Source organism: Theropithecus gelada, chromosome 6, assembly GCF_003255815.1.
Source record: "Theropithecus gelada isolate Dixy chromosome 6, Tgel_1.0, whole genome shotgun sequence".
In the NCBI taxonomy this organism is placed as follows: Eukaryota; Metazoa; Chordata; class Mammalia; order Primates; family Cercopithecidae; genus Theropithecus; species Theropithecus gelada.
This window is the reverse complement of record NC_037673.1, coordinates 147,668,452-147,688,240: the sequence shown is the minus strand read 5'-3', so window position 1 is coordinate 147,688,240 and position 19,789 is coordinate 147,668,452. Positions and strand designations below refer to the sequence as shown.

The 19,789-nt window shown below is 47.2% G+C and overlaps 1 protein-coding gene across 4 annotated transcripts; it reads right to left on the bottom strand.

Moving 5' to 3' along the window:
• Positions 1 to 460: 460 nt before the first annotated feature.
• On the bottom strand, positions 461 to 18,890 carry GM2A (GM2 ganglioside activator). Of its 4 annotated transcripts, XM_025389060.1 has the most exons (5): positions 18,741 to 18,890; positions 11,852 to 12,004; positions 4,326 to 4,508; positions 3,757 to 3,943; positions 461 to 707 (listed from the first exon to the last, which is right to left on the bottom strand). In XM_025389060.1, the coding sequence occupies exons 1-4, from the start codon at positions 18,819 to 18,821 to the stop codon at positions 3,788 to 3,790; spliced, it is 573 nt and encodes a 190-aa protein (XP_025244845.1). In that variant the 5' UTR covers positions 18,822 to 18,890; the 3' UTR covers positions 461 to 707; positions 3,757 to 3,787. The 4 variants fall into 4 exon arrangements, with proteins under 4 accessions (XP_025244845.1, XP_025244843.1, XP_025244846.1 ...); XM_025389058.1 differs by lacking the exon at positions 461 to 707 and having other exon boundaries at positions 1,947 to 3,943; XM_025389061.1 differs by lacking the exon at positions 461 to 707 and having other exon boundaries at positions 1,947 to 3,943; positions 11,852 to 12,014; positions 18,742 to 18,890.
• Positions 18,891 to 19,789: the final 899 nt, after the last annotated feature.

The window sequence follows — 19,789 nt, the reverse complement described above, 5'->3', positions numbered from 1 at the left end:
TGCATCCGTATGTTTGTACTGTTGGAGGTGCATCTTCAAGGGAAATTCCCACAGTGGAAATAGTTGTGTCAAAGGGTAAATGCTTCTGCAATTTGTTAAGTACTGACAAATTCCCCTCCAGAAAAGTCATACTAGTTTGCATTCCCACCAACAGTGATGACAGTGTGTTTCCCTATAGCCTTGCCTAACAGAATGTGTTGTTCTTTCTTTCACCAGTCTGAGATGATAAATGGTATCTCAATATTGTCTCAATTTACATTTCTGTAACGAGTTAGTTCAAATATTTCATTTTAAAGAGCCATTTTATATCTTTACATGAGTGTGTATGTTCATGTCTTCTCCCAGTTTTTCTATAAAGTTTTTGGTCCTTTGTCCCTTAATTTTTAATTCCTTATATAGTAAGAATACTAACTATTTGTCTGTGATATAGGCTGGATAAATTTTTCTCCCAGTCATTTGATTTTATTGTGTTTTTACCAAGCATTTTTTTTCTCTTTATGTAGTCAAATGTGTCAATATTTTGTTGCCACTGGATATTTCCACCACGTTTCCTTCTGTATTTATATGGCTTCATTTTCTTTCATTTGGATCCTGGATCCACTTGGAGTTCATTCTTGCATATGGTGTGAAGTACAGATCTAACCTCAGCTTTTTCCAAGTGGCTTTCCAGTTGGCTCAGCACCATTTATTAAAAAGTCTGCTTTGACCTGCGCTTGAAGATGCCATCTTTAACTCCTCATCCCCCACCCCTAAGAAACTTCAAGGAACATATGACTCAAGAGCAGAGCAGACATAAAAAGATTAACTGAGCTACTGAGATTCGGTGAAGAATGTGAACTAAAAAGCAACTGTTGAGAATAAGGCTGGAAGATCCAACAGAGAGAAACAGCTGTGAAGGTCATTGCCAGGCGAAGTGTCAGAGCCCCAGCATTGAGAAGTGGTCAACTCGTGGGTGGGTAAAAATAATTCACTAACAACAGTATAGGTTTGAAAAAGGAAAGGTATTAGAAAGGAAGAATGCTGCAGAAGACTGCGGTGGGGCGCCCTGGTGAGAGGACTGAGCATACCACGGTGGATTTTTCCTTAGGGATATTTATGGACCTTAAAGCGGGACCTTGGGGTTGCACCGTCAGTTTCAGCATGGCATTCCGGAGATGTACAGAAATTTTAGTTACTTTTTTTTTTTATTTTTGAGACAGAGTCTCCATCACCCAGGCTGGAATGCAGTGGCGCGATCTCGGCTCACTGCAAGCTCCACCTCCCGGGTTCACGCCATTCTCCTGCCTCAGCCTCCAGAGTAGCTGGGACTACAGGGACCTGCCACCATGCCTAGCTAATTTTTTTTTTTTTTTTTTTTTTTTTTGTATTTTTAGTAGAGACGGGGTTTCACCGTGTTAGCCAGGATGGTCTCGATCTCCTGACCTCATGATCCACCCGCCTCGGCCTCCCAAAGTGTTGGGATTACAGGCATGAGCCACGGCACCCGGCCAGAAATTTTAGTTACTTGTAAGGTTTTTTTCGGGGAAAAGAAATCTGGAACCAGATGCCTGCTTTAGATAATAGGAAAGTCTAATTACTTCTTATTTTCCCCAGATAAGGAGTTTTGCCTCTGCATGGCCTGTTTGATAGTCACCAGGTGGTCTTTGCTCCCTTTTAAATTCCTCAGATAAAAAGATTTTGTCTCTGGGACCTGTTCAATGGTCACCAGGTGATTTTCACTCTCCGCAGTCATGATGTGATGGAAAGCAAAATAGCAAACAAGGGAACTGGATGGCGATGAAGCAGAGACAACAAGCAAGCTCCTGCGACATAAGCAGAAGGGTCCGTCCCTGGAATCGCCTCAGCTCACCTGTACCGTTCCAACAAACCCTTCCAACCAAAAGAGCCCCACCCCAAAAACACTTTTGAAATATGATCAGTGAAATCTGGAACCAAAGCAAGGGAGAAACTGTCAGCAAGTTAAAAAGATTTATTGCTATTCCAGGCTTCAGATGAGCCCAGAACTCAGGGCTGGTGTGGGGTTCAGAAGTTGTTATGGTGTAACAGGGTGGTAGAAAAATCCAGGCAGTTTGATGTCGAGGCCACCCTCTCTTCCTTGGACCCCTGCTCCAAAAGCAGCTGCTGGTGAAGCTAACTCTTTCCCATCTGCCTCATTCACCCGACAGGACTCTGAGACTGAGGCAGCCACAGCTCACAGGTGAGAGGCTGTCCATACCTCTCCTAGCACTGGAAGTGCCTTCTCCTTGGGACCGGACTCTATGGCTTTGGCCCTGTGGAGGGAGAAATGGTGCCACAGGAGTTGTCTTAAGAAGACAAAGCATGCACGGTCTGAGATCAGAGGTTGTGAAGTGGCCACCCATGAGCCAGTCCGTTTGGGATACATCACACTGCACAGCTTTTTTAAAAAATCATTAGCTGCCAAACTTTTAAAATGGTAAGATTTCATATACAAATCTGGATTTTTGGCTTCTCTAGGAGTAAACAATGAAACTTTTTTTTTGAGACAAGAGTCTCACTCTGTCACCAGGCTGGAATATTGGCAGTATCTGGCAATACTGGGCCCACACCATTCTTACGTGGCACTGACTGGTCATAGCTAGGTAGCAGTTGTCTTCACAGACTCGCTATGCACTCTCCAACTTACTCCAGTCCTTGTCACCCTTAATTATATTTCCAACTGGAGACCAGGCCTCAGAGGCCTTGTATCAATGGGCACATGTGCTGTGACTTTCTGTATAAGAAATATTTACATTGTAATAGTACCTTTACTCAAAAAGGAAAAATCAGCTGGGTGTAGTGGCTCACAACTGTAATTCAGCACTTTCCAAGGCCAAGTGAGCCGACCACGAGGTCAAGAGATCGAGACCATCCTGACCAACACGGTGACACCCCATCTCTACTAAAAATACAAAAATTAGCCAGGCGTGATGGTGGGCGCCTGTAGTCCAAGCTACTTGGGAGGCTGAGGCAGGAGAATCGCTTGAACCCAGGAGGCGGAGGTTGCAGTGAGCCGAGATTACACCACTGCACTCCAGCCTGGTGACAAAGTGAGATTCTGTCTCCAAAAAAAAAGGGAAAAGTCGAAATCAAGCCTGGAAGCAACTTGTTTCTCATGGTTCTTGTCACTCATTTAAGTCTCTTGCTAAGCCCTGCGGGTACCTGAGTTTGTAAACAACGGAGCACCCCTAATATCTCCCCCAAGGGATTCCTCCCCCCGACCCTACCTCTCCAGGATACACTGCACCCTAGTATTAATTGGGCAAATCTAGAAAGGAAATTAAAATTAGTCACAGAAGTTAAGGGAGGAATAGACTAAGAGCAAATACTTTCGCCCCTTCATTGTAACAGGGGGTTGGAGGAGAACAAAAACGTTAATACTCTCACTTTGCTTTTAACTTAGTGACAAAAAAAAAAAAGAGTGAGAGAGAGAAAGTCATAAAGATTCTTTAGGTCCTAAAACACTCTGGTTCCCATTCCTTAACTGCTTTGGAAATGAACGAGGCTCTTTAGAGAGAAAGAGCGAATGTTAACCGGGATGAGTAACGTGGTCAGCCCTGCAGATGCCCCGGGCTATCAAGAACTGCCCAACTCATCCTCCCTTAGGTCAGGGCTGCTTGTCCCAGCCTAAAATGTAAGTGGCACAAAATGATTTTCAGTGAGCGTAGCGGACTCATTGTAGAAAGAGGATTAAAGGGGGCAGAGAGGGGGAGTTTGGCCTTGGCAAACACAAAACAGAGGAAAAGGGACCTTCCTCACACTGCTCCATTCTGCTGTGGCAGATGCCACGTTATACGCCCTTTAGAGAGGCAGCGATCTTGATGCAGCCCAGACGCTTCCCACGGTTGCTCAGGATGCTCTCTATGCGGTAGTTCCCAGTGGTGAGCCAACTGGGCAGCTCCAGGTGAGGCACAACGAATTCGCTCTTGGGCAGTGAGTAGGTTCCCTGTGGGAAAGCCAGTGGACAGCCAGTCAGTGGGAGCCTACTGATGGGGTCTTTCTCCTAGAGCCACTGCTAGGATTATAGCCATGAACTACCACCCCTCTTCCCATTCTCGAAACCACCACACAAGATTAGAGACTGCCATAGCACTGTACAGCATGGATTATTATGGGAAAAGGGCCCTGAAGATCACGTCTAAGTTCAAGTCTCCCATTTCATAGATGGATAACTGAGGCTCCCGAAAGATAAATGATTCCTGATAGGTCACACTGGCTTACAAATCCAGAGACATGCAGATCTGCAGGAGGAGAATGCAAAGACCCTTCTCTCCAAACCCCATCTCTTTAGCCACAGGGGTAACGCTCTCTCCTCCCTAAGTACTTACTTCTTTGAAGGGACAGTGGCAAGGAAGCCCATAGGTACGCAGGGGCTCTGGGCAGGGCTCCCCAGTAGGAATTAACATGTCAAGTACATCACAGAAGTCTTCAAAGGTACAGCTGCCAATGTAGTCTGTGCATGGGATCTTGATCCAGAGGCCAGCCACTTCCTTCTCCAGAACTAACTCCACCTGGTAAAAAAAAAAAAAAAAAAAAGGTTTGAAAAAGGTTATAAGTATAAATTCCAGGGCAAACATACCAGCTCTTCTGTGTCTTCAAAAAAGCAGCAATATAGTTTAATCAAAGAATTTTTAACTGGATGAGATCTTAGAGACAGTCTGTTCCAGGAATGGCAACACTGTGGCCCATGTGTGAGTATAGTGTATTATTGTGCCCATGGTAGACATTAATAATCAAATGTGAATTTTCCCCCTACACTGAACTATACATAGACTTAGGATTCTTTTTTTTTTCTTTGTAACATAGCTCACTGCACTCACTGCAGCCTCAACCTCCTGGGCTCAGCTGATCCTCCTGCCTCAGCCTCCAATGTAGTTGGGAAACACAGGCAGGCACATGCCACCATACCCAGCTCACTCTGTATTTTTTGTAGAGATGGGGTCTCACTTTGTTGCCCAGGCTGGTCTGGAACTCCTGGCCTCAAGCAATCCTTCCACCTCACCTCCCAAAGTGCTGGGATTACAGGACTCCCAAAGTGCTGGGATTACAGGACTCCCAAAGTGCTGGGATTATAGGCGTGAGCCATCATGACCAGTCCATAGTCTTAGAATTATTTAGGTGGTCACTACCCATTGATTGACTCTAACACTTGCATTGAAATGCACTTGTCATCTAACTGCTAATTGGTTAACTGTGGCATTGTTTCCTGGGCTTTCCTTCTGAGCCCAGTCTTGGCCCCAGAATCCTTTTCTGCATAGGACTTCAGGTAGTTACTACCAACTGATGAGCTGGTTACCAAAATGAACCCAACTGGCTGCTCCTGGGTCACATTTTCTCTCTACAGCCACAGAAGACAGAATGAAGAACAACAGGAATGTATAGAAAGATCACCTTGGGACTGGTATAAAATTGTAGCTAGGTTACAACAGATGGAGCTACCGCAAGGAGTAGGGGGCTCCCTGACTCAGCTGGGAAAGCTACAAAAGACTCTTGTGCCTGGGGTCGAGCTGGGTGAGAAGCTCTAGAGCACACTTCACACCTCCATGCTGTCGTGACTTTGCTCCCGTTTTGGAGGTTGAAGCTGACCAGGAGGAAGTGGCCAGAATTTCATGGCGGATGTCCCAGTTGTGCCGGGCACGTGCTGAAGAGTCACCATGTATTAGTTGCCTCTAGTGCCAAGTGAGTTGTCCTTTAGAACCATGTCCATCACCCACCAAAGGTATCAAGGTAAAATTCTAAGGAAAGAGTACTAGGAAATTAGCTTTCTCAAATATCTGATTCCTTATCGGCGTTATGGCAGGAAATCACATTTTTAGGATCCCTTTCAGCTCTGACATTCTAACATTCTAGGAATCCCAGCCTCTAGGCTCACTTTATTTGGGGTTCTGTTTCTAAGAGATAAATCCTGGATGGGCACTTATATCCTCAGAGGCTGCTGGGCTCAGGCTGGTTCCCAGGCCACAGACTCAAGTCTTCCAGATGCCCCAGATGTCGAGATACTAGCTGCCTTCCTGCCTTCCTCCAGGCCCAGAAAGAACAAAGAAGTCAGCACATCCTGTGTTCTGAGTGGACAAATTCAAATTGCTCCTCTCATTGGCCTCATCTGCTGCTAAGACATACCCATTATCTCCACCACTGGCCACACAGCACCCTCTCAGCCCTCCTCTCTCTCATCAAACCTGCTTCCACCCCGCTGCCTAGGAAAAGTCAGAGGGCCTAGGTTGGAATGCTAGTTCTGCCACTTCCTAGTTTTATTGTCCCCTTGGGTGAGTTGCTTAATCTCTCTCAGTGGCCATCCCCTTACCTTTTTTTTTTTTTTTTTTTTGAGACAGAGTCTCACTCTGTCACCCAGGCTGGCGTATAGTGGTGTGATTTTGGCTCACTCCAAACTCTGCTTCCTGGGTTCAAGTGATTCTCCTGTCTTAGCCTCCTGAGTAGCTGAGATTACAGGCATGAGCTACCATGCCTAGCTAATGTTTTTGTATTTTTAGTAGAGATGGGGTTTCAACATGTTGTTCAGGCTGGTCGCAAACTCCTGACTTCAAATGATCCACCCGCCTCGGCCTCCCAAGGTGCTGGGATTACAGGCGTGAACCTCAGCCTCACCTCATCTTCAAAAATGGGATATTTTAGAGTGCCTACCTCTCTCACAGGTCCCATTGAGAGGGAAATACCAGCACTTCGCACAGTGCCTGAAATCAAAAGCTTCCTCCTTCGTGACTTCTGCCCTGCCTTTTTCCTTAGCCAATACTCTCTCCTTGTGTCGCCAATACCGTAATGAGAATGTTTGAACCAGTTACGCCCTGAGCGAGAGCACGCAGCAGAGGAGGCCAGTAGGGGGACAAGTCCTGCCAGCGCTCCTCCCACCAGGCTGGAACCTGTAGGGCTGCATCTACCAGAAGGGGTAGTGCCTCCCTCATCTCTACTTCTACCCCCAGCACAGGACCAGCACGACACAAGAAGTGTACTGAACTGAAGTCAACAGAGGGTTCTAAGGCAGCAGCCACGCCTACCATTTGGAAATTACAAATGATGGCTCATTTCTGATTCTCAATCTATTTGCTACCATGACTCAGAAAAGGAAGCGAGGCAGAGTAACAAGCCCAGGCATGTATATGACTTTGGGTGCTAGGGGAGCCAAGTTATCAGGCCTGAAAGGCTGGAATAAGACAAATACAGTGACAATTTTCAATTCTCAAGGATGGGAAAACCAGGGTCCCACAGGCTGGAACTTGAGGGAGGGCTGGGCAGTGGCTATGCCGGATCCCATGGAGCAAGTCAAAAGAGAAAAGGGAGCTCCTGAGCAGGCTCCAGTCTTACCCATGGCCATGGAATCTGGGATATCTAACTTTTAAAAATTGCAGCTGGGGTCAAATCCACCCAGGTCGCAGGATTGACTTTTGATTAAAGAAATTTCACTACAGCAAGATCAGAGGAAGAGAGGATGGCAGCTGCTTTCTTGGGTTTGGGCAGTCACTCTCCTCTGGGCCTCAGTGTAACAAGGGGTCGAAGCCCCACGGACCCCAAGAGTGCTCCAGGCTCATCTAGAGCTTAGTTCTGGGCAGCTCTCGTAAGCGGGTCTGCTGGGCAAGGGGAGAGTTCTGGAACTGAATCTGCAGCACTCCTCTCCCCTCCCCTGCAAATACACCAAGCACTAAGTCTACCTCCCTGCCAGTAAAAGCTCAGGAACCAAACCCCAAGATAAACACACCAGCTTTGTCCATGCTAACAACTAGCTTTGTGACCTGGGGCAAGTTGCAACCTTTCCTGAGACCCTTTGTGCCTCATCGTCTCTTCTCCCCAGTGAAGAAGAGCTTTCATCTAATAGTTGATATGCACATATCTGAAAAAAGAACTGAACCAAATATATATATATATATAGAAGAGAAATATTGGGGGCCGGGCGTGGTGGCTCACTCCTGTAATCCCAGCACTTTGGGAGGCCAAGGCGGGCGGATCACCTGAGGTCAGGAGTTTGAGACCAGCCTGGCCAATGTGACAAAACCCCATCTCTACTAAAAATACAAAAACTAGCCAGGTGTGGTAGTGCACGCCTATAATCCCAGTTACTCTGGAGGCTGACACAGGAGAATCCCTTGAACCCAGGAGGTAGAGGCTGCAATGAGCCAAGATTGCACCACTACACTCCAGTCTAGGCAACAGAGTGAAACTCCATCTCCAAAAAAATAAAATTAAATAAATAAATAAATAAATAAATAAATTGGGGAAAGAGAAGGAGCAGAGGGGATCTGAGGCCAATTTTTACTAAGCACAAGTGACAGTAAAGACAGAGGAGATTATGTAGGCCCAAATTTATAACAGGTAATGAAGCAATGGAAAAGAAGAGTATCGAGTAAAACCCATCTTAATGGTTTGTGAAGAAGCCAGGAAAAGCAGGCTGAGGGCAGAAGAGGGGGTTTGCCAGCTGCTTGTTTCCAAGTCAGTTGCATAGCCCCGTCCCTGGAAACGCCATTAGTGGTTGCATGGTGATGGCAGCAGAGGGAGCATGGCGGATGGCCTACCAGGAGAGCTCACACTCCAGATTCAGTAGAGGGAGCACACAAATAAATGTGTGTGACCCTGGCAGAGAAACAGTCCAGTGTCCATACATAGGGAATGATTCCATCCTTTGGCCCAGATCCAAGGGTACAGGGCTTGACCCGCTATCGCTTGAGGAACAGTAATGGAAATACAATGACTCTGCTAGGAAAAGACTTGGTAGGAGGTGCAGGGGAGCTGAAAGCTGCCACATATCCGGGACTTGTGTGTGGGTCAAGAGGCTGCAGGATAAGACAGATACTAATCGAAATGTTCACAAGATCTAACATGTACTGAGCACGTCCTGGGTGCCAGGCCCTGTGCAAAGCACTCTCTACATTATTTTCTTTTTTTTTTTTTTTTTGAGACAGAGTCTCGCTCTGTCGCCCAGGCTGGAGTGCAGTGGCCGGATCTCAGCTCACTGCAAGCTCCGCCTCCCGGGTTCCCGCCATTCTCCGGCCTCAGCCTCCCGAGTAGCTGGGACTACAGTCGCCGCCACCTCGCCCGGCTAATTTTTTGTGTTTTTAGTAGAGACGGGGTTTCGCCGTGTTAGCCAGGATGGTCTCGATCTCCTGACCTTGTGATCCGCCCGTCTCGGCCTCCCAAAGTGCTGGGATTACAGGCTTGAGCCACCACGCCCGGCCTCTACATTATTTTCTAACTCAGGTATTGCTCAAGGAAAGCCCATAAGGTAGGAGCTGTGATTAAGACAGGTCTAAGGGTAATGACAGAAACACAGATTCCAAATCAGGAATCTTCTAAATAATTAAGACAAAACTGGTACCAGAATAGATCTGGATCAGGAACAGACTGAAGGGCATAGAGGAACATCATATAAAGGTAGCAATTTTAGCTAGAGAGGAAAGGACCATAATAAATGGTGTTGCAATGGATATATGAAAAGTCTTCATTGTTTTCTAAGAAAATATAAAAACATACACCCCTAAAATAGTCAATGGATGGAAACAAACAGGTTATTCCCAAAGTAAACACAAAAGGCAAATAAACTTATGAATAGACATCTGCGCTCACTAGGAATGATGCAAGTTGGTTCAAACATTGGGAGGCACTTTGGCAATATGTATCAAAAGACCTAAAAACTGTGTATCTAGATAATCAGAAAATTATAAAAAGATGTACTATAAGAATAATTTCTACAAAGGTGGTTATTATAGCAAAACAAAAAACAAACAAACAAAAAATACTCTGGCCGGGTACAGTGGCTCAAGCCTATAATCCTAGCACTTTGGGAGGCTGAGGCACGCAGATTGCCTGAGATCAGGAGTTCAAGACCAGCCTAGCCAACATGGTGAAACCCCATCTCTACTAAAAATACAAAATTAATGGCCGGGCGCGGTGGCTCAAGCCTGTAATCCCAGCACTTTGGGAGGCCGAGGCGGGTGGATCACGAGGTCAGGAGATCGAGACTATCCTGGCTAACATGGTGAAACCCCGTGTCTACTAAAAATACAAAAAACTAGCTGGGCGTGGTGGCGGGCGCCTGTAGTCTCAGCTACTTGGGAGGCTGAGGCGGGAGAATGGCGTGAACCCGGGAGGCGGAGCTTGCAGTGAGGAGATCACGCCACTGCACTCCAGCCTGGGAGACACAGCGAGACTCCGTCTCAAAAAAAAAAAAAAAAAAAATACAAAATTAGTGGGATGCAATGGCAGGTGCCTGTAATCCTAGCACTTTGGGAGGCTGAGGCAGGAGAATCGCTTGAACCCGGGAAGCAGAGATTGCAGGGAGCTGAGATCGCACTACTACACTCCAGCCTAGGCGACAGAGTAAGACCCTGTCTCAAAACAAACAAACAAAGAAACAAAACTTACCCTGGAAACAAACTAAATGTTCAACAATAGACTTGTTATACAAATTATGAAAGATCCACATCAGAATATTTCTGCCATTAAAAATGATCGGGTGGACTGAGCGAGGTGGCTCACGCCTATAATCCCAACATTTTGAGAGTCTGAGGCAGAAGGATTGCTTGAGCCCAGGAGTTTGAGACCAGCCTGGGCAACACAGGGAGGCTCTGTCTCCATAAAAAATTAAAAAATTAGGTAAGCATGGTGACATGCGCCTGTGGTCCCAGCTACCCAGGAGGCTGAGGGGGGAGGATCCCTTAAGCCCAAGGCTGCAGTAAGCCATGATCACACTACTGCACTCCAGCCTGAGCAACAGAGTGAGACATTGTTCTAAAATTACAATAAATTAAAATAATTACATAATGATTGGGTAAAAAAAAATTGACTAAGTAGAGTTACCTAATCCTTGGAAACAGATATGGAACATATAGTATGATGCAAAAAAAAAAAAAAAGCAAGTATAATAGCACATCTCATATAATCCCATGAGTATAAGTGTATATATATTTACAAACACATAAAAATTCTGACTGGATATTTAAAGAGCAAACACTGACTATCTCTAGGATTTAGATTACTGGAGGACATTTACAATGAGCACTGCCTATTATACACATCCATTAAAAATAAATATGTATGTTATATATGTAATTGTATGGGGGAAAGTTGCAAAGAATATCCTGTAAGATGTTAAAAGTGCTTACCCCTTATCACTAGGTAGTGAGATTTCAAGTGATATTTATTTATTTATTTAGAGACAGAATTTCACTCTGTCACCCAAGTTGGAGTACAGTGGTGCGATCTTGGCTTACTGCAACCTCTGCCTCTTGGGTTCAAGCAATTCTCCTACCTCAACTTCCTGAGTAGTTGGGATTACAGGCACATGCCACCACACCCAGCTAATTTTTATATTTTTAGTAGAGATGGGGTTTCACCATGTTGGCCAGGCTGATCTCAAACTCCTGACCTCAAAAGATCCACCCACCTCAGCCTCCCAAAGTGTTGGGATTACAGGCGTGAACCACCACACCTGGCCTATTTTATTTTTTGATGACTTCTGTTTTCTAAAGTGACTATATATTACTGGCTAATTGGTATATCGATTTTATAATTAACTACAAAACCGATTTGGCCAACCAGAGTTGTCAGACAATAACGAGCCATTGGCCATCAGGCCCAGAGAAGGCCAGGACACTCCTGCCAGGCGCAAGGTATCCATCACTCCTGCCCTCACCAGGAAGTTGCTGGCGCTGACATCAGAGATTCCTTTCAATCCCATGATCCTGAGATTCCATGAACCTGTGAAAGAGTGTCTGAATCTACATGTCCTGTACTATTCTCTGGGAATCCAGGATTCTGAAATTCTTCACCGTTCCCCAAGCATACATGCCACAGTGCCCCTGCTGGCCAGACCTGGCACCTCCCCTTCCCTACCCACCCCCAGGCTCACCTTCAGAGGAGAACTCAGAGGAACACTGGTGCTGCCCACGACACTGACGGTCACGTTCCCAGGAATGAGGATGGGGTCAGGCTCCAGAGTCAGGCTTCTGATCACCGCAGGATCCTTTCCTTCATCACAGTTATCCCAGGAGAAGCTACCAAGCTGGGATGGCCGGGGACAATCAGGCAGCAAGGAAGGAGGAGAAGAAAAAGGTTGAAAAGAAACTATCACAGATCACAGGAAAAACGAGCTCCTGGCAGCGTGACCTTGGGTGAGGCACCCCCGTCCCTGAGCCTTCTCTATGAGGTTCCATACCTATGAACCTGGGATAACACTTGTCCTACTCATTTCATAGGCAGGACTAAACTAAAAGACTTAAAAGACATAATCTCCCAAAAGTATACTGTAAATTATAAGGCAGGATATGACAGACCTGGAACTTCAAAACCGGAGACTGACCTAATCGTCCTTTGGTGGGCACCTTCTCTGACTTCCCTCCTCCCTGCTGCCCGCTCCTCTCCAGCCAGCCTTGGGATCCCAGCAGAGGGCAAGCTCCTGGAGGATTCAGCTCTGCAGCCCACACCCAGGACCTTGTTCATGTCACACCCCACGCCCAACCCAGAGCCAGGAACAATGGGAAACACAAAACACAATGGGAAATCTAACGGCATCTGAAATCCCACTCTCAAGGGGCAGGTGATTAACTCAGCAAGGAATAGGACACTCATGAAAAGATCCCCAGTGGATCACTTGCTGATGAATAATCCCCAGTGAATGGACTTCCCCAGTCCTAACCAGTGTCTTCTTCCCATCCCACTTCTCAGGTCATGTGCCCACTAGGGTCACCCGCCACCCCTCTGCTGAGCTGCTCCTCCTGTTCCTCCTCCACATCCCCCAGGTCTCCTGATTACACCACCACTACATCTGCATGTGACTGCATGTGACCACCACTCTGCACTCCAACAGGACCCTGTCTGATTTTTTTTTTTTTTTGAGACGGAGTCTCACTCTGTCACCCAGGCTGGAGTGCAGTGGCGTGATCTCAGCTCACTGCAAGCTCCGCCTCCCGGGTTCACGCCATTCTCCTGCCTCAGCCTCCCAGTAGCTGGGACTACAGGCACCCACCACCATGCCCGACTAATTTTTTGTATTTTGTTTAGTAGAGACTGAGTTTCACCGTGTTAGCCAGGCCTGTCTCGAACTCCTGACCTCATGATCCACCCGCCTCGGCCTCCCAAAGTGCTGGGATTATAGGCGTGAGCCACCGCTCCCGGCCTGTCTGATGATCTTGAACACCTCCCACACCGTGAAGACTCTCTGCCCACCCACTCGCACCTCTCCCAGCCCCCTGGAGGCCACCTATGAGAGACTGTTGGCATTCCCTCCATCCACACCCTGTCTCAGAGAGAAAACCTGCCAGTCCCACACCCCCAAGTTGATGCCCACCTTCAATACTCCCATCACTGACTGGATCAAGATGGATCACTTAACCCCAGCTAGGCTGACAGATTCTCTCTGCCCAATTTTGGAATTAAGGCATAAAAGGCTGGGGATACAGGGTTTTTGTGCTGTCACTGGATCCTAAGTTTTGGGTTGAGGCCAGACCATCTAGATCTGTGATCCATGACCAAGCAGAAGTTAATGAAGGGATAAGAGCTACGGGCTCTGTTGGCCTGTGGAAAACGGAACAGATGAAGTCCCACTTCCCTATCTATAAAAGCAGTATGGAGTAGCAGTGAAGGGCACAGCTTTGGAGAGACATGGGTGAATGACAACTTTAGCCAAACAGCCCGGGGTGGAAATCATATCTCTGCCACACTTACCATGTGATTTTATAGGCCAATTTCACCTTTGGAGTCTAAATTTCCACATCTTTTAACTGGAAGCATTTCTACCTTCCTCTCCAGGATGTTGCAAGGGCTAGAGTATGTATGTAAAGCTCATAACCCAATGCCAGGCACAACGCACGCCAGCCGGCTCACTAAATGGGAGCCATTAGCATCCTAGCCTCCGCTTCCTGCTGGCAGCTCCATGAGATGTCTTGTAGCTCTGTAATAAACTTCCCCTTTAGCTGAGCTTTTAGGAATGGGTTCCTACCCCTTGGAATGAAAGGTCATGTCATGACTAAGAAAGGCAGGACAGGATAGTTGCCAATAAATGTTTCCTTCAACAATCATTTTACAAATATTTATGGAGCAATGATGATAGGCCCTGGGCTAAGTACTGTGGCAAGAGTGGTAAACAATCACACCTGGCTCCTGCCCTGCCTTGAGGAGCTTACCGTCTAATGCAAATAAATATCACCCACTGTGATTTGTGAGTGCCACAAAGGAAAAGAGCAGAAGGTAATGCTGACAGCAACAAAGGACTCACTTAGATAGGGTGGTGGGGAAGTGATACTTAAGCTGGACGCTTGGGGGATGAGGAGTCAGACATGTAAGTGCAGGCCAGGCCGAGGGAACTCAGGCAAAGGCCCCGAGGCACAAAGAAGCTTGACTGCTCTAGGCACTGGGAGAAGGCCATGGGCTAAATGTAGTGGATGAGGGACCCAGATGAGGTTGGAGGGGTGGCAGGGTCATTTAATGCAGGACCCCACAAGCCATAATCGGGAGGTTGCTTTTACTATAGGTGCGTGGAACCCCACTGAAGGCCAGTGCTACACTGTGATTTGTGGTTGTGAACAGACTGAAAGTGGTCAAGGGAAAGAATGCCTGGAATTAAGAGTCAGGCTGGAGGGCAACATGGGAGCAGGACTAGTTTTCTGGGTGGGGCTGCTTCACAGATTCTAAGGCAGCCTGATCCACACAGAGGATTGATTCCGGGCTGGGGGTGGGGGTAGGGTATCCAGAGTCCAGAGTACCTATTGGAGAAGAATCCCTTCCCCTCTCCTAAGCTCTCCTTTCCCCAGGTCCTGGGGGAGACGTAACAAGATGGCTTCCTAAGGGTAGTGCCCGGCTAGCTGTCTCTGTAGTGACAAATTCCGCTGCTGAGTCCAGGCTCATAGGGAAAGGGAGGTGTCATGGATTAGCAGTGCCCACCAAGGCCAGGCTGGTCACCAGATATCTGTCATCCCAGCCTAGGCCAACAAGTGGGAAGGGGTGGCACAAGACGGAGGGGAAAGGCACAGCTCTGGAGGCAGAGATATGGGTACTACAGGTATGAGTTAAAACCCAGCTCAGCCAGTCTCACTAGCTGAGACCATGGCTAAGTTAACCCCTTAGAGGTTCAAAATTTCCTCATTTATTACGTGGACATAATGGTATCTTCTCACGGGACTATTGTGAGGGCAAGATGTTTGTATACAGAAAGCACAGGGCACAACTCCTCAAGACTGTCAGGCTCATGCTAAACAAGGAAAGACTAAGAAGCTGTCATAGGCTAGAGAAGAGTGGGGACTACAATGATATGTGTCATGACAATGGCAATGCAGTACCCTGGATTGGATCCTGGCTCAGAAAGAGGGCATTAATGGGAAAACTGGTGAAATCCAAACAAAGTCTAGAATTCAGTTAACAGTAATGTACTAACGTTGGTTTCTTAGTTTTGGAGATATGTACATGTAAGATGCTAACAGGGGAAACTGAGTCAGGATTATATAGAAATTCTATATTATCTCTGTAACTTTTCTTTCTTTCTTTCTTTTTTTCTTGAGACAGGGTCTCACTCTGTTACCCAGGCTAGAGAGCAGCAGCCACAATCTCAGCTCACTGCAACCTCTGTCTCCCAGGTTCAAGTGATTCTCCTGCATCAGCCTCCCAAGTAGCTGGGACTACAGGTGTATGCCACCATGCCTGGCTAATTTTTGTATTTTTAGTAGAGACAAGGTTTCACCATGTTGGCCAGGTTGAGGGTGGTCTCGATCTCCTGGCCTCAAGTGATTTGCCTGCCTCGGTCTCCCACAGTGCTGGATTATAGAGGTGAACCACCACGCACCGCTGCAACTTTTCCATAAACCTAAAATTATTCCAAATCTTTTTTTTTAGGAAAAAAGCACATAGCTCAATACATAGCACATAGTATGTGTACAACAAATGACAGCCACTATATAGCACTATAGTCTATTAAGCATCTACTATATGACTAGCATGGGGCTAGATATCCTCCCCTGTTATCTAACACTCATCACAGCCCGTAGTCACAAGATCAGTTATGCTAGAAGAGGAACTGAAATTCAGATTTCCTGATGTTCACTCACTGTCACCCCCCGCTCCCCCAGTCTTTATCTGGCCTAGGGACTCAAGGTCAGGCCTCTGAATCACATGAGCCCTGAGATGTAGGTGCTGTGTGATTTTGAGTGACCTTTATAATGTCTCAGAGCCTCTTCAAAACTGCCAATCTAAGACCTAGTCTGAGATGGCATCCATACCCACAGCATAAATGAGAACAAGTTTGTAGGGTAAGCTAGCAGCCTCTAGCCAGACTCCACCTCATAGCGGCCAGCCCTGGAGCCAAGAGAAACATTCCCAGCCAATATTCAGGAACAAGGTATAAATTCTCCAGGCAAATGAAGTCAAAAGTTCCACATTCCTTCATTCAACAAGCAAAACAGACTTTCTGCCTCGGGGGCACAGTGAGGCCAAGCCCACAGATTTATATGGCTTTATTTGTTTCTGATTTTAGAACTTTTCCATCAATGAATGCATTTCCCTTCACTGACGAGATTCAGGTTGGCACCATCACACCCATCGTACAGATGAGGAGACCAAGACTCAGGGAATCCACAGATTGAGACAGGGGAGGGATCAGAAGCCAAGCCTCCCTGCTTTCAGTACCACACACTTTCCCCTACACAGCACTGTTCCTCACTCTCAAACACTTCCAAGATGGTAGGAGGGAGGGGATCAGGGGTGGACCTATCCCTTTGCTACCAGAAATGTTTGATGTCTTGGCTAGCAGCCAAGAGGCAATGGAATTGGGTTTTTGTGTGTGGGGTTTTTTTGTGAGTTGGGTCTCACTCTGTCACCCAGGCTGGAATGCAGTGGTGCAATCTCAGCTGTGGCCACGACCTCCCAGGCTCAGGCGATCCTCTTACCTTAGTCTCCCGAGTAGCTGGGACTACTGGTGCACACCACCACGCCTAGCTAATTTTTGTATTTTTCGCAGAGATGGGGCTTTGCCATGTTGCCCAGGCTGGTCTTGAACTCCTGAGCTCAAGCAATCTGCCCACCTCAGCCTCCCAAAATGCTGGGATTACAGGTGTGCACCACTGCACCTGGTCTTGGGTGTTTTTTTTTTAATTGACAAACCACAGTTGTATACATTTACGGGGTGCAATGTGAAATGTATTCTCTTGGTTGTTTTGAAGTGCACACAGTTCCTGACTTACTATGGTTTGACATACCATTTTTCCACTTTACAATCGTGCCTAAGTGACAAATATTCAGCGGAAACTGTACTTTAAGTATCCATACTGTTTTTCACTTTCAGTACAGTCTTCAATAAATCACATGAGACATTCAACACTTTATTATGAAACGGGCTTTGTGTTAGATGATGTTGCCCAACTGTAGGCTAATGTAAATGTTCTGAGCATGTTTAAGGTAGGCTAGGCTAAGCTATGATGCTCAGGTTAGTTGTATTAAATGCATTTTCAACTTAATGGTATTTTCAACTTACGATGGGTTTATCAGAACGTAACCCCATGGAAAGTTAAGGAGCTTCTGTATGTAATACATTACTAACTATAGTCACCCTGGTGTGCAATAAATCTCAAAGCCTACTGCTTAGCAGAACTCAGTGGCCCCACACCTGTAGTCCCAGCTACTCAGGAGGCTGAGGTGGGAGGACTGTTTGAGCCCAGGAGTTCAAGGCTGCAGTGAGATATAATCGCCCCACTGCACTCCAGCCTGGGTGACAGAGTGAGACCCCATCTCTACTCTCAACTTCTGTAAGTTCAACTTGGTTAGAATCCGCATATAAGTGAGATAATAAAACAAAACTACCATATGAACCATTATCCCACTTCTGGGCATATACCCAAAGGAACTGAAATTTCTGGGTATGTATCCAAACGAACTGAAATTTCAAAGGGCTATCTGCACTCCCATATTCACTGCAGCATTACTCACAATAGCTAAGATATGGAAATAACCTAAGTGTCCATCAACAGACACTTGATGGATAAAGAAATTATCCATCAAATTGAATGCATAAAGAAAATGTGGCATATATGCACAACAGAATACTATTCAGCCTTTAAAAGGGGAAACATCTTGTCATTTGCAACAACATAGACTGAATCTATGAAGCTAGTTGCAATAAGCCAGGAACTAGGCTTTTTCAGGTCAAGGGATTACAGAACTTCCCTTTCCCAGGGATCTGCAGCACGGTGTGAATGAGAAGTGAAGGAGGAAGCTTGGAGGGTAGGGGGACTGTTGTCTCAGTGGCTCACAACCAAGGGCAGCGGGGTCACAGGCCTGGTTATTTGTCACCAGATGGGCAAATCTGGATCCTCTGGCCTGGAGAAGCTCTCAAGTCCTCCTACGTCTAAGGAAGAGCTCAGGGCATTCGAACAGGGGAAGAGATGAGGCAACAGGCCTTATCATGGGGACATAAGGAGTGGCAGTCAGGAGTAAGGTGCAGGGTAACAGGACTGAATCTCTGGGGGCAATGCCTTAGTTTTAAGGCTCTCTGCATTTTCACTCCGGTGCTTGGAGAGAGGGCAGCAGAGTGCAGACGTGAGATGAATCTCTCCAAAAAGGGCCTGGAGCACAACAAGTCTTTACAGGCCACCCTCATTGTACAGACCAGAATCCCATAATTAGTTACTTTGGAAGGCTCTAGTGCAGACAGCCAACTCTAGATAACGCAGTGGCCACCCCCATATCTCAGCCAGACCCGCATACCCGTAGCTGGGCCAGGAGGCTGCAAACAGCCTCTTAAAGGAGGGTGCACTCACCTTTTTCAGGTGGGCTTGCGCAGGGGCCGCGAAAAGCAAGCCCAGGGCGATCAGGACGGGAGCCTGCATCAGGGACTGCATTGAGAAGCGTGGGTCAGGGCGGAGTTAACTGCAAGGTCTGTGGCGGCAGAGGCGCCTTTAAATGCCTTCCTGTATTGGTTACGCAAAGCTGTGTATTGCTATGCAAAGCTGAGTCCAGTCACTGGCAGGTTCGCCCTGCCCCGCCCCGGCCAGAGATTTCCCGGCCGAGAGTTGGACCGATTCCTCCCGGCTCCGCCCCCTCGCTCTTTTCATTGGAGTCTATCTCTCTAGCGTAGGTGTTAAGGCCTTCCCTCTGTGGGGCGTAGGCGGAGTTGGAGGAGAAAGGGGCGGAGCTGACTGCAAAGGAATGAATGCTTCTGAAACTGAAGGGAGCTTAGCACAAGGTTGGGACGGGATCCCGAGGGCGGGGCGAAGCTGCGCGCACGGGAGGGGCGGGGCCATGGCGCGAGAAGGGGCCGAGCGGAGTCGGGGGCGGGGCGGAGCCGAGCTTCTGGGAAGAGCGGCGCCGGGCCGGGGATGGAGCGGACCTGCGGTTTGTGAACTCGTGTCGGGACCATCACCTCCTTCCTAAAGGAAGGACCTTTGGGAAACCGTGGATTCAGTGTTTTCATCCCCAAATCTTTCTTGACAAAAGAAAGGCTCTCTGCAGTGTTACGCTTCCCCATATCCGTGTTTTTTTTTTTTTTTTTCTTGCTTTGACACGGAGTCTCGCTCTGTTGCCCGAGCTGGAGTGCAGTAGCGCGATCTCGGCTCACTGCAACCTCCGCCTCCCGGATTCAAACGATTCTTCCGCCTCAGCCCCCCCGAGTAGCTGGGACTACAGGCACGCGCCACCACGCCCAGCTAATTTTTCTGTTTTTAGTAGACACGGGGTTTCACCATGTTGTCCAGGATGGTCTTGATCTCTTGACTTCATGAATCCGTGTTTTTTTAATAATTATAGCTGTTTTACAAACTAACATTTAGTAACTGCTTGAAAGCATGCTAAGGACTCACGAGGGAATGCT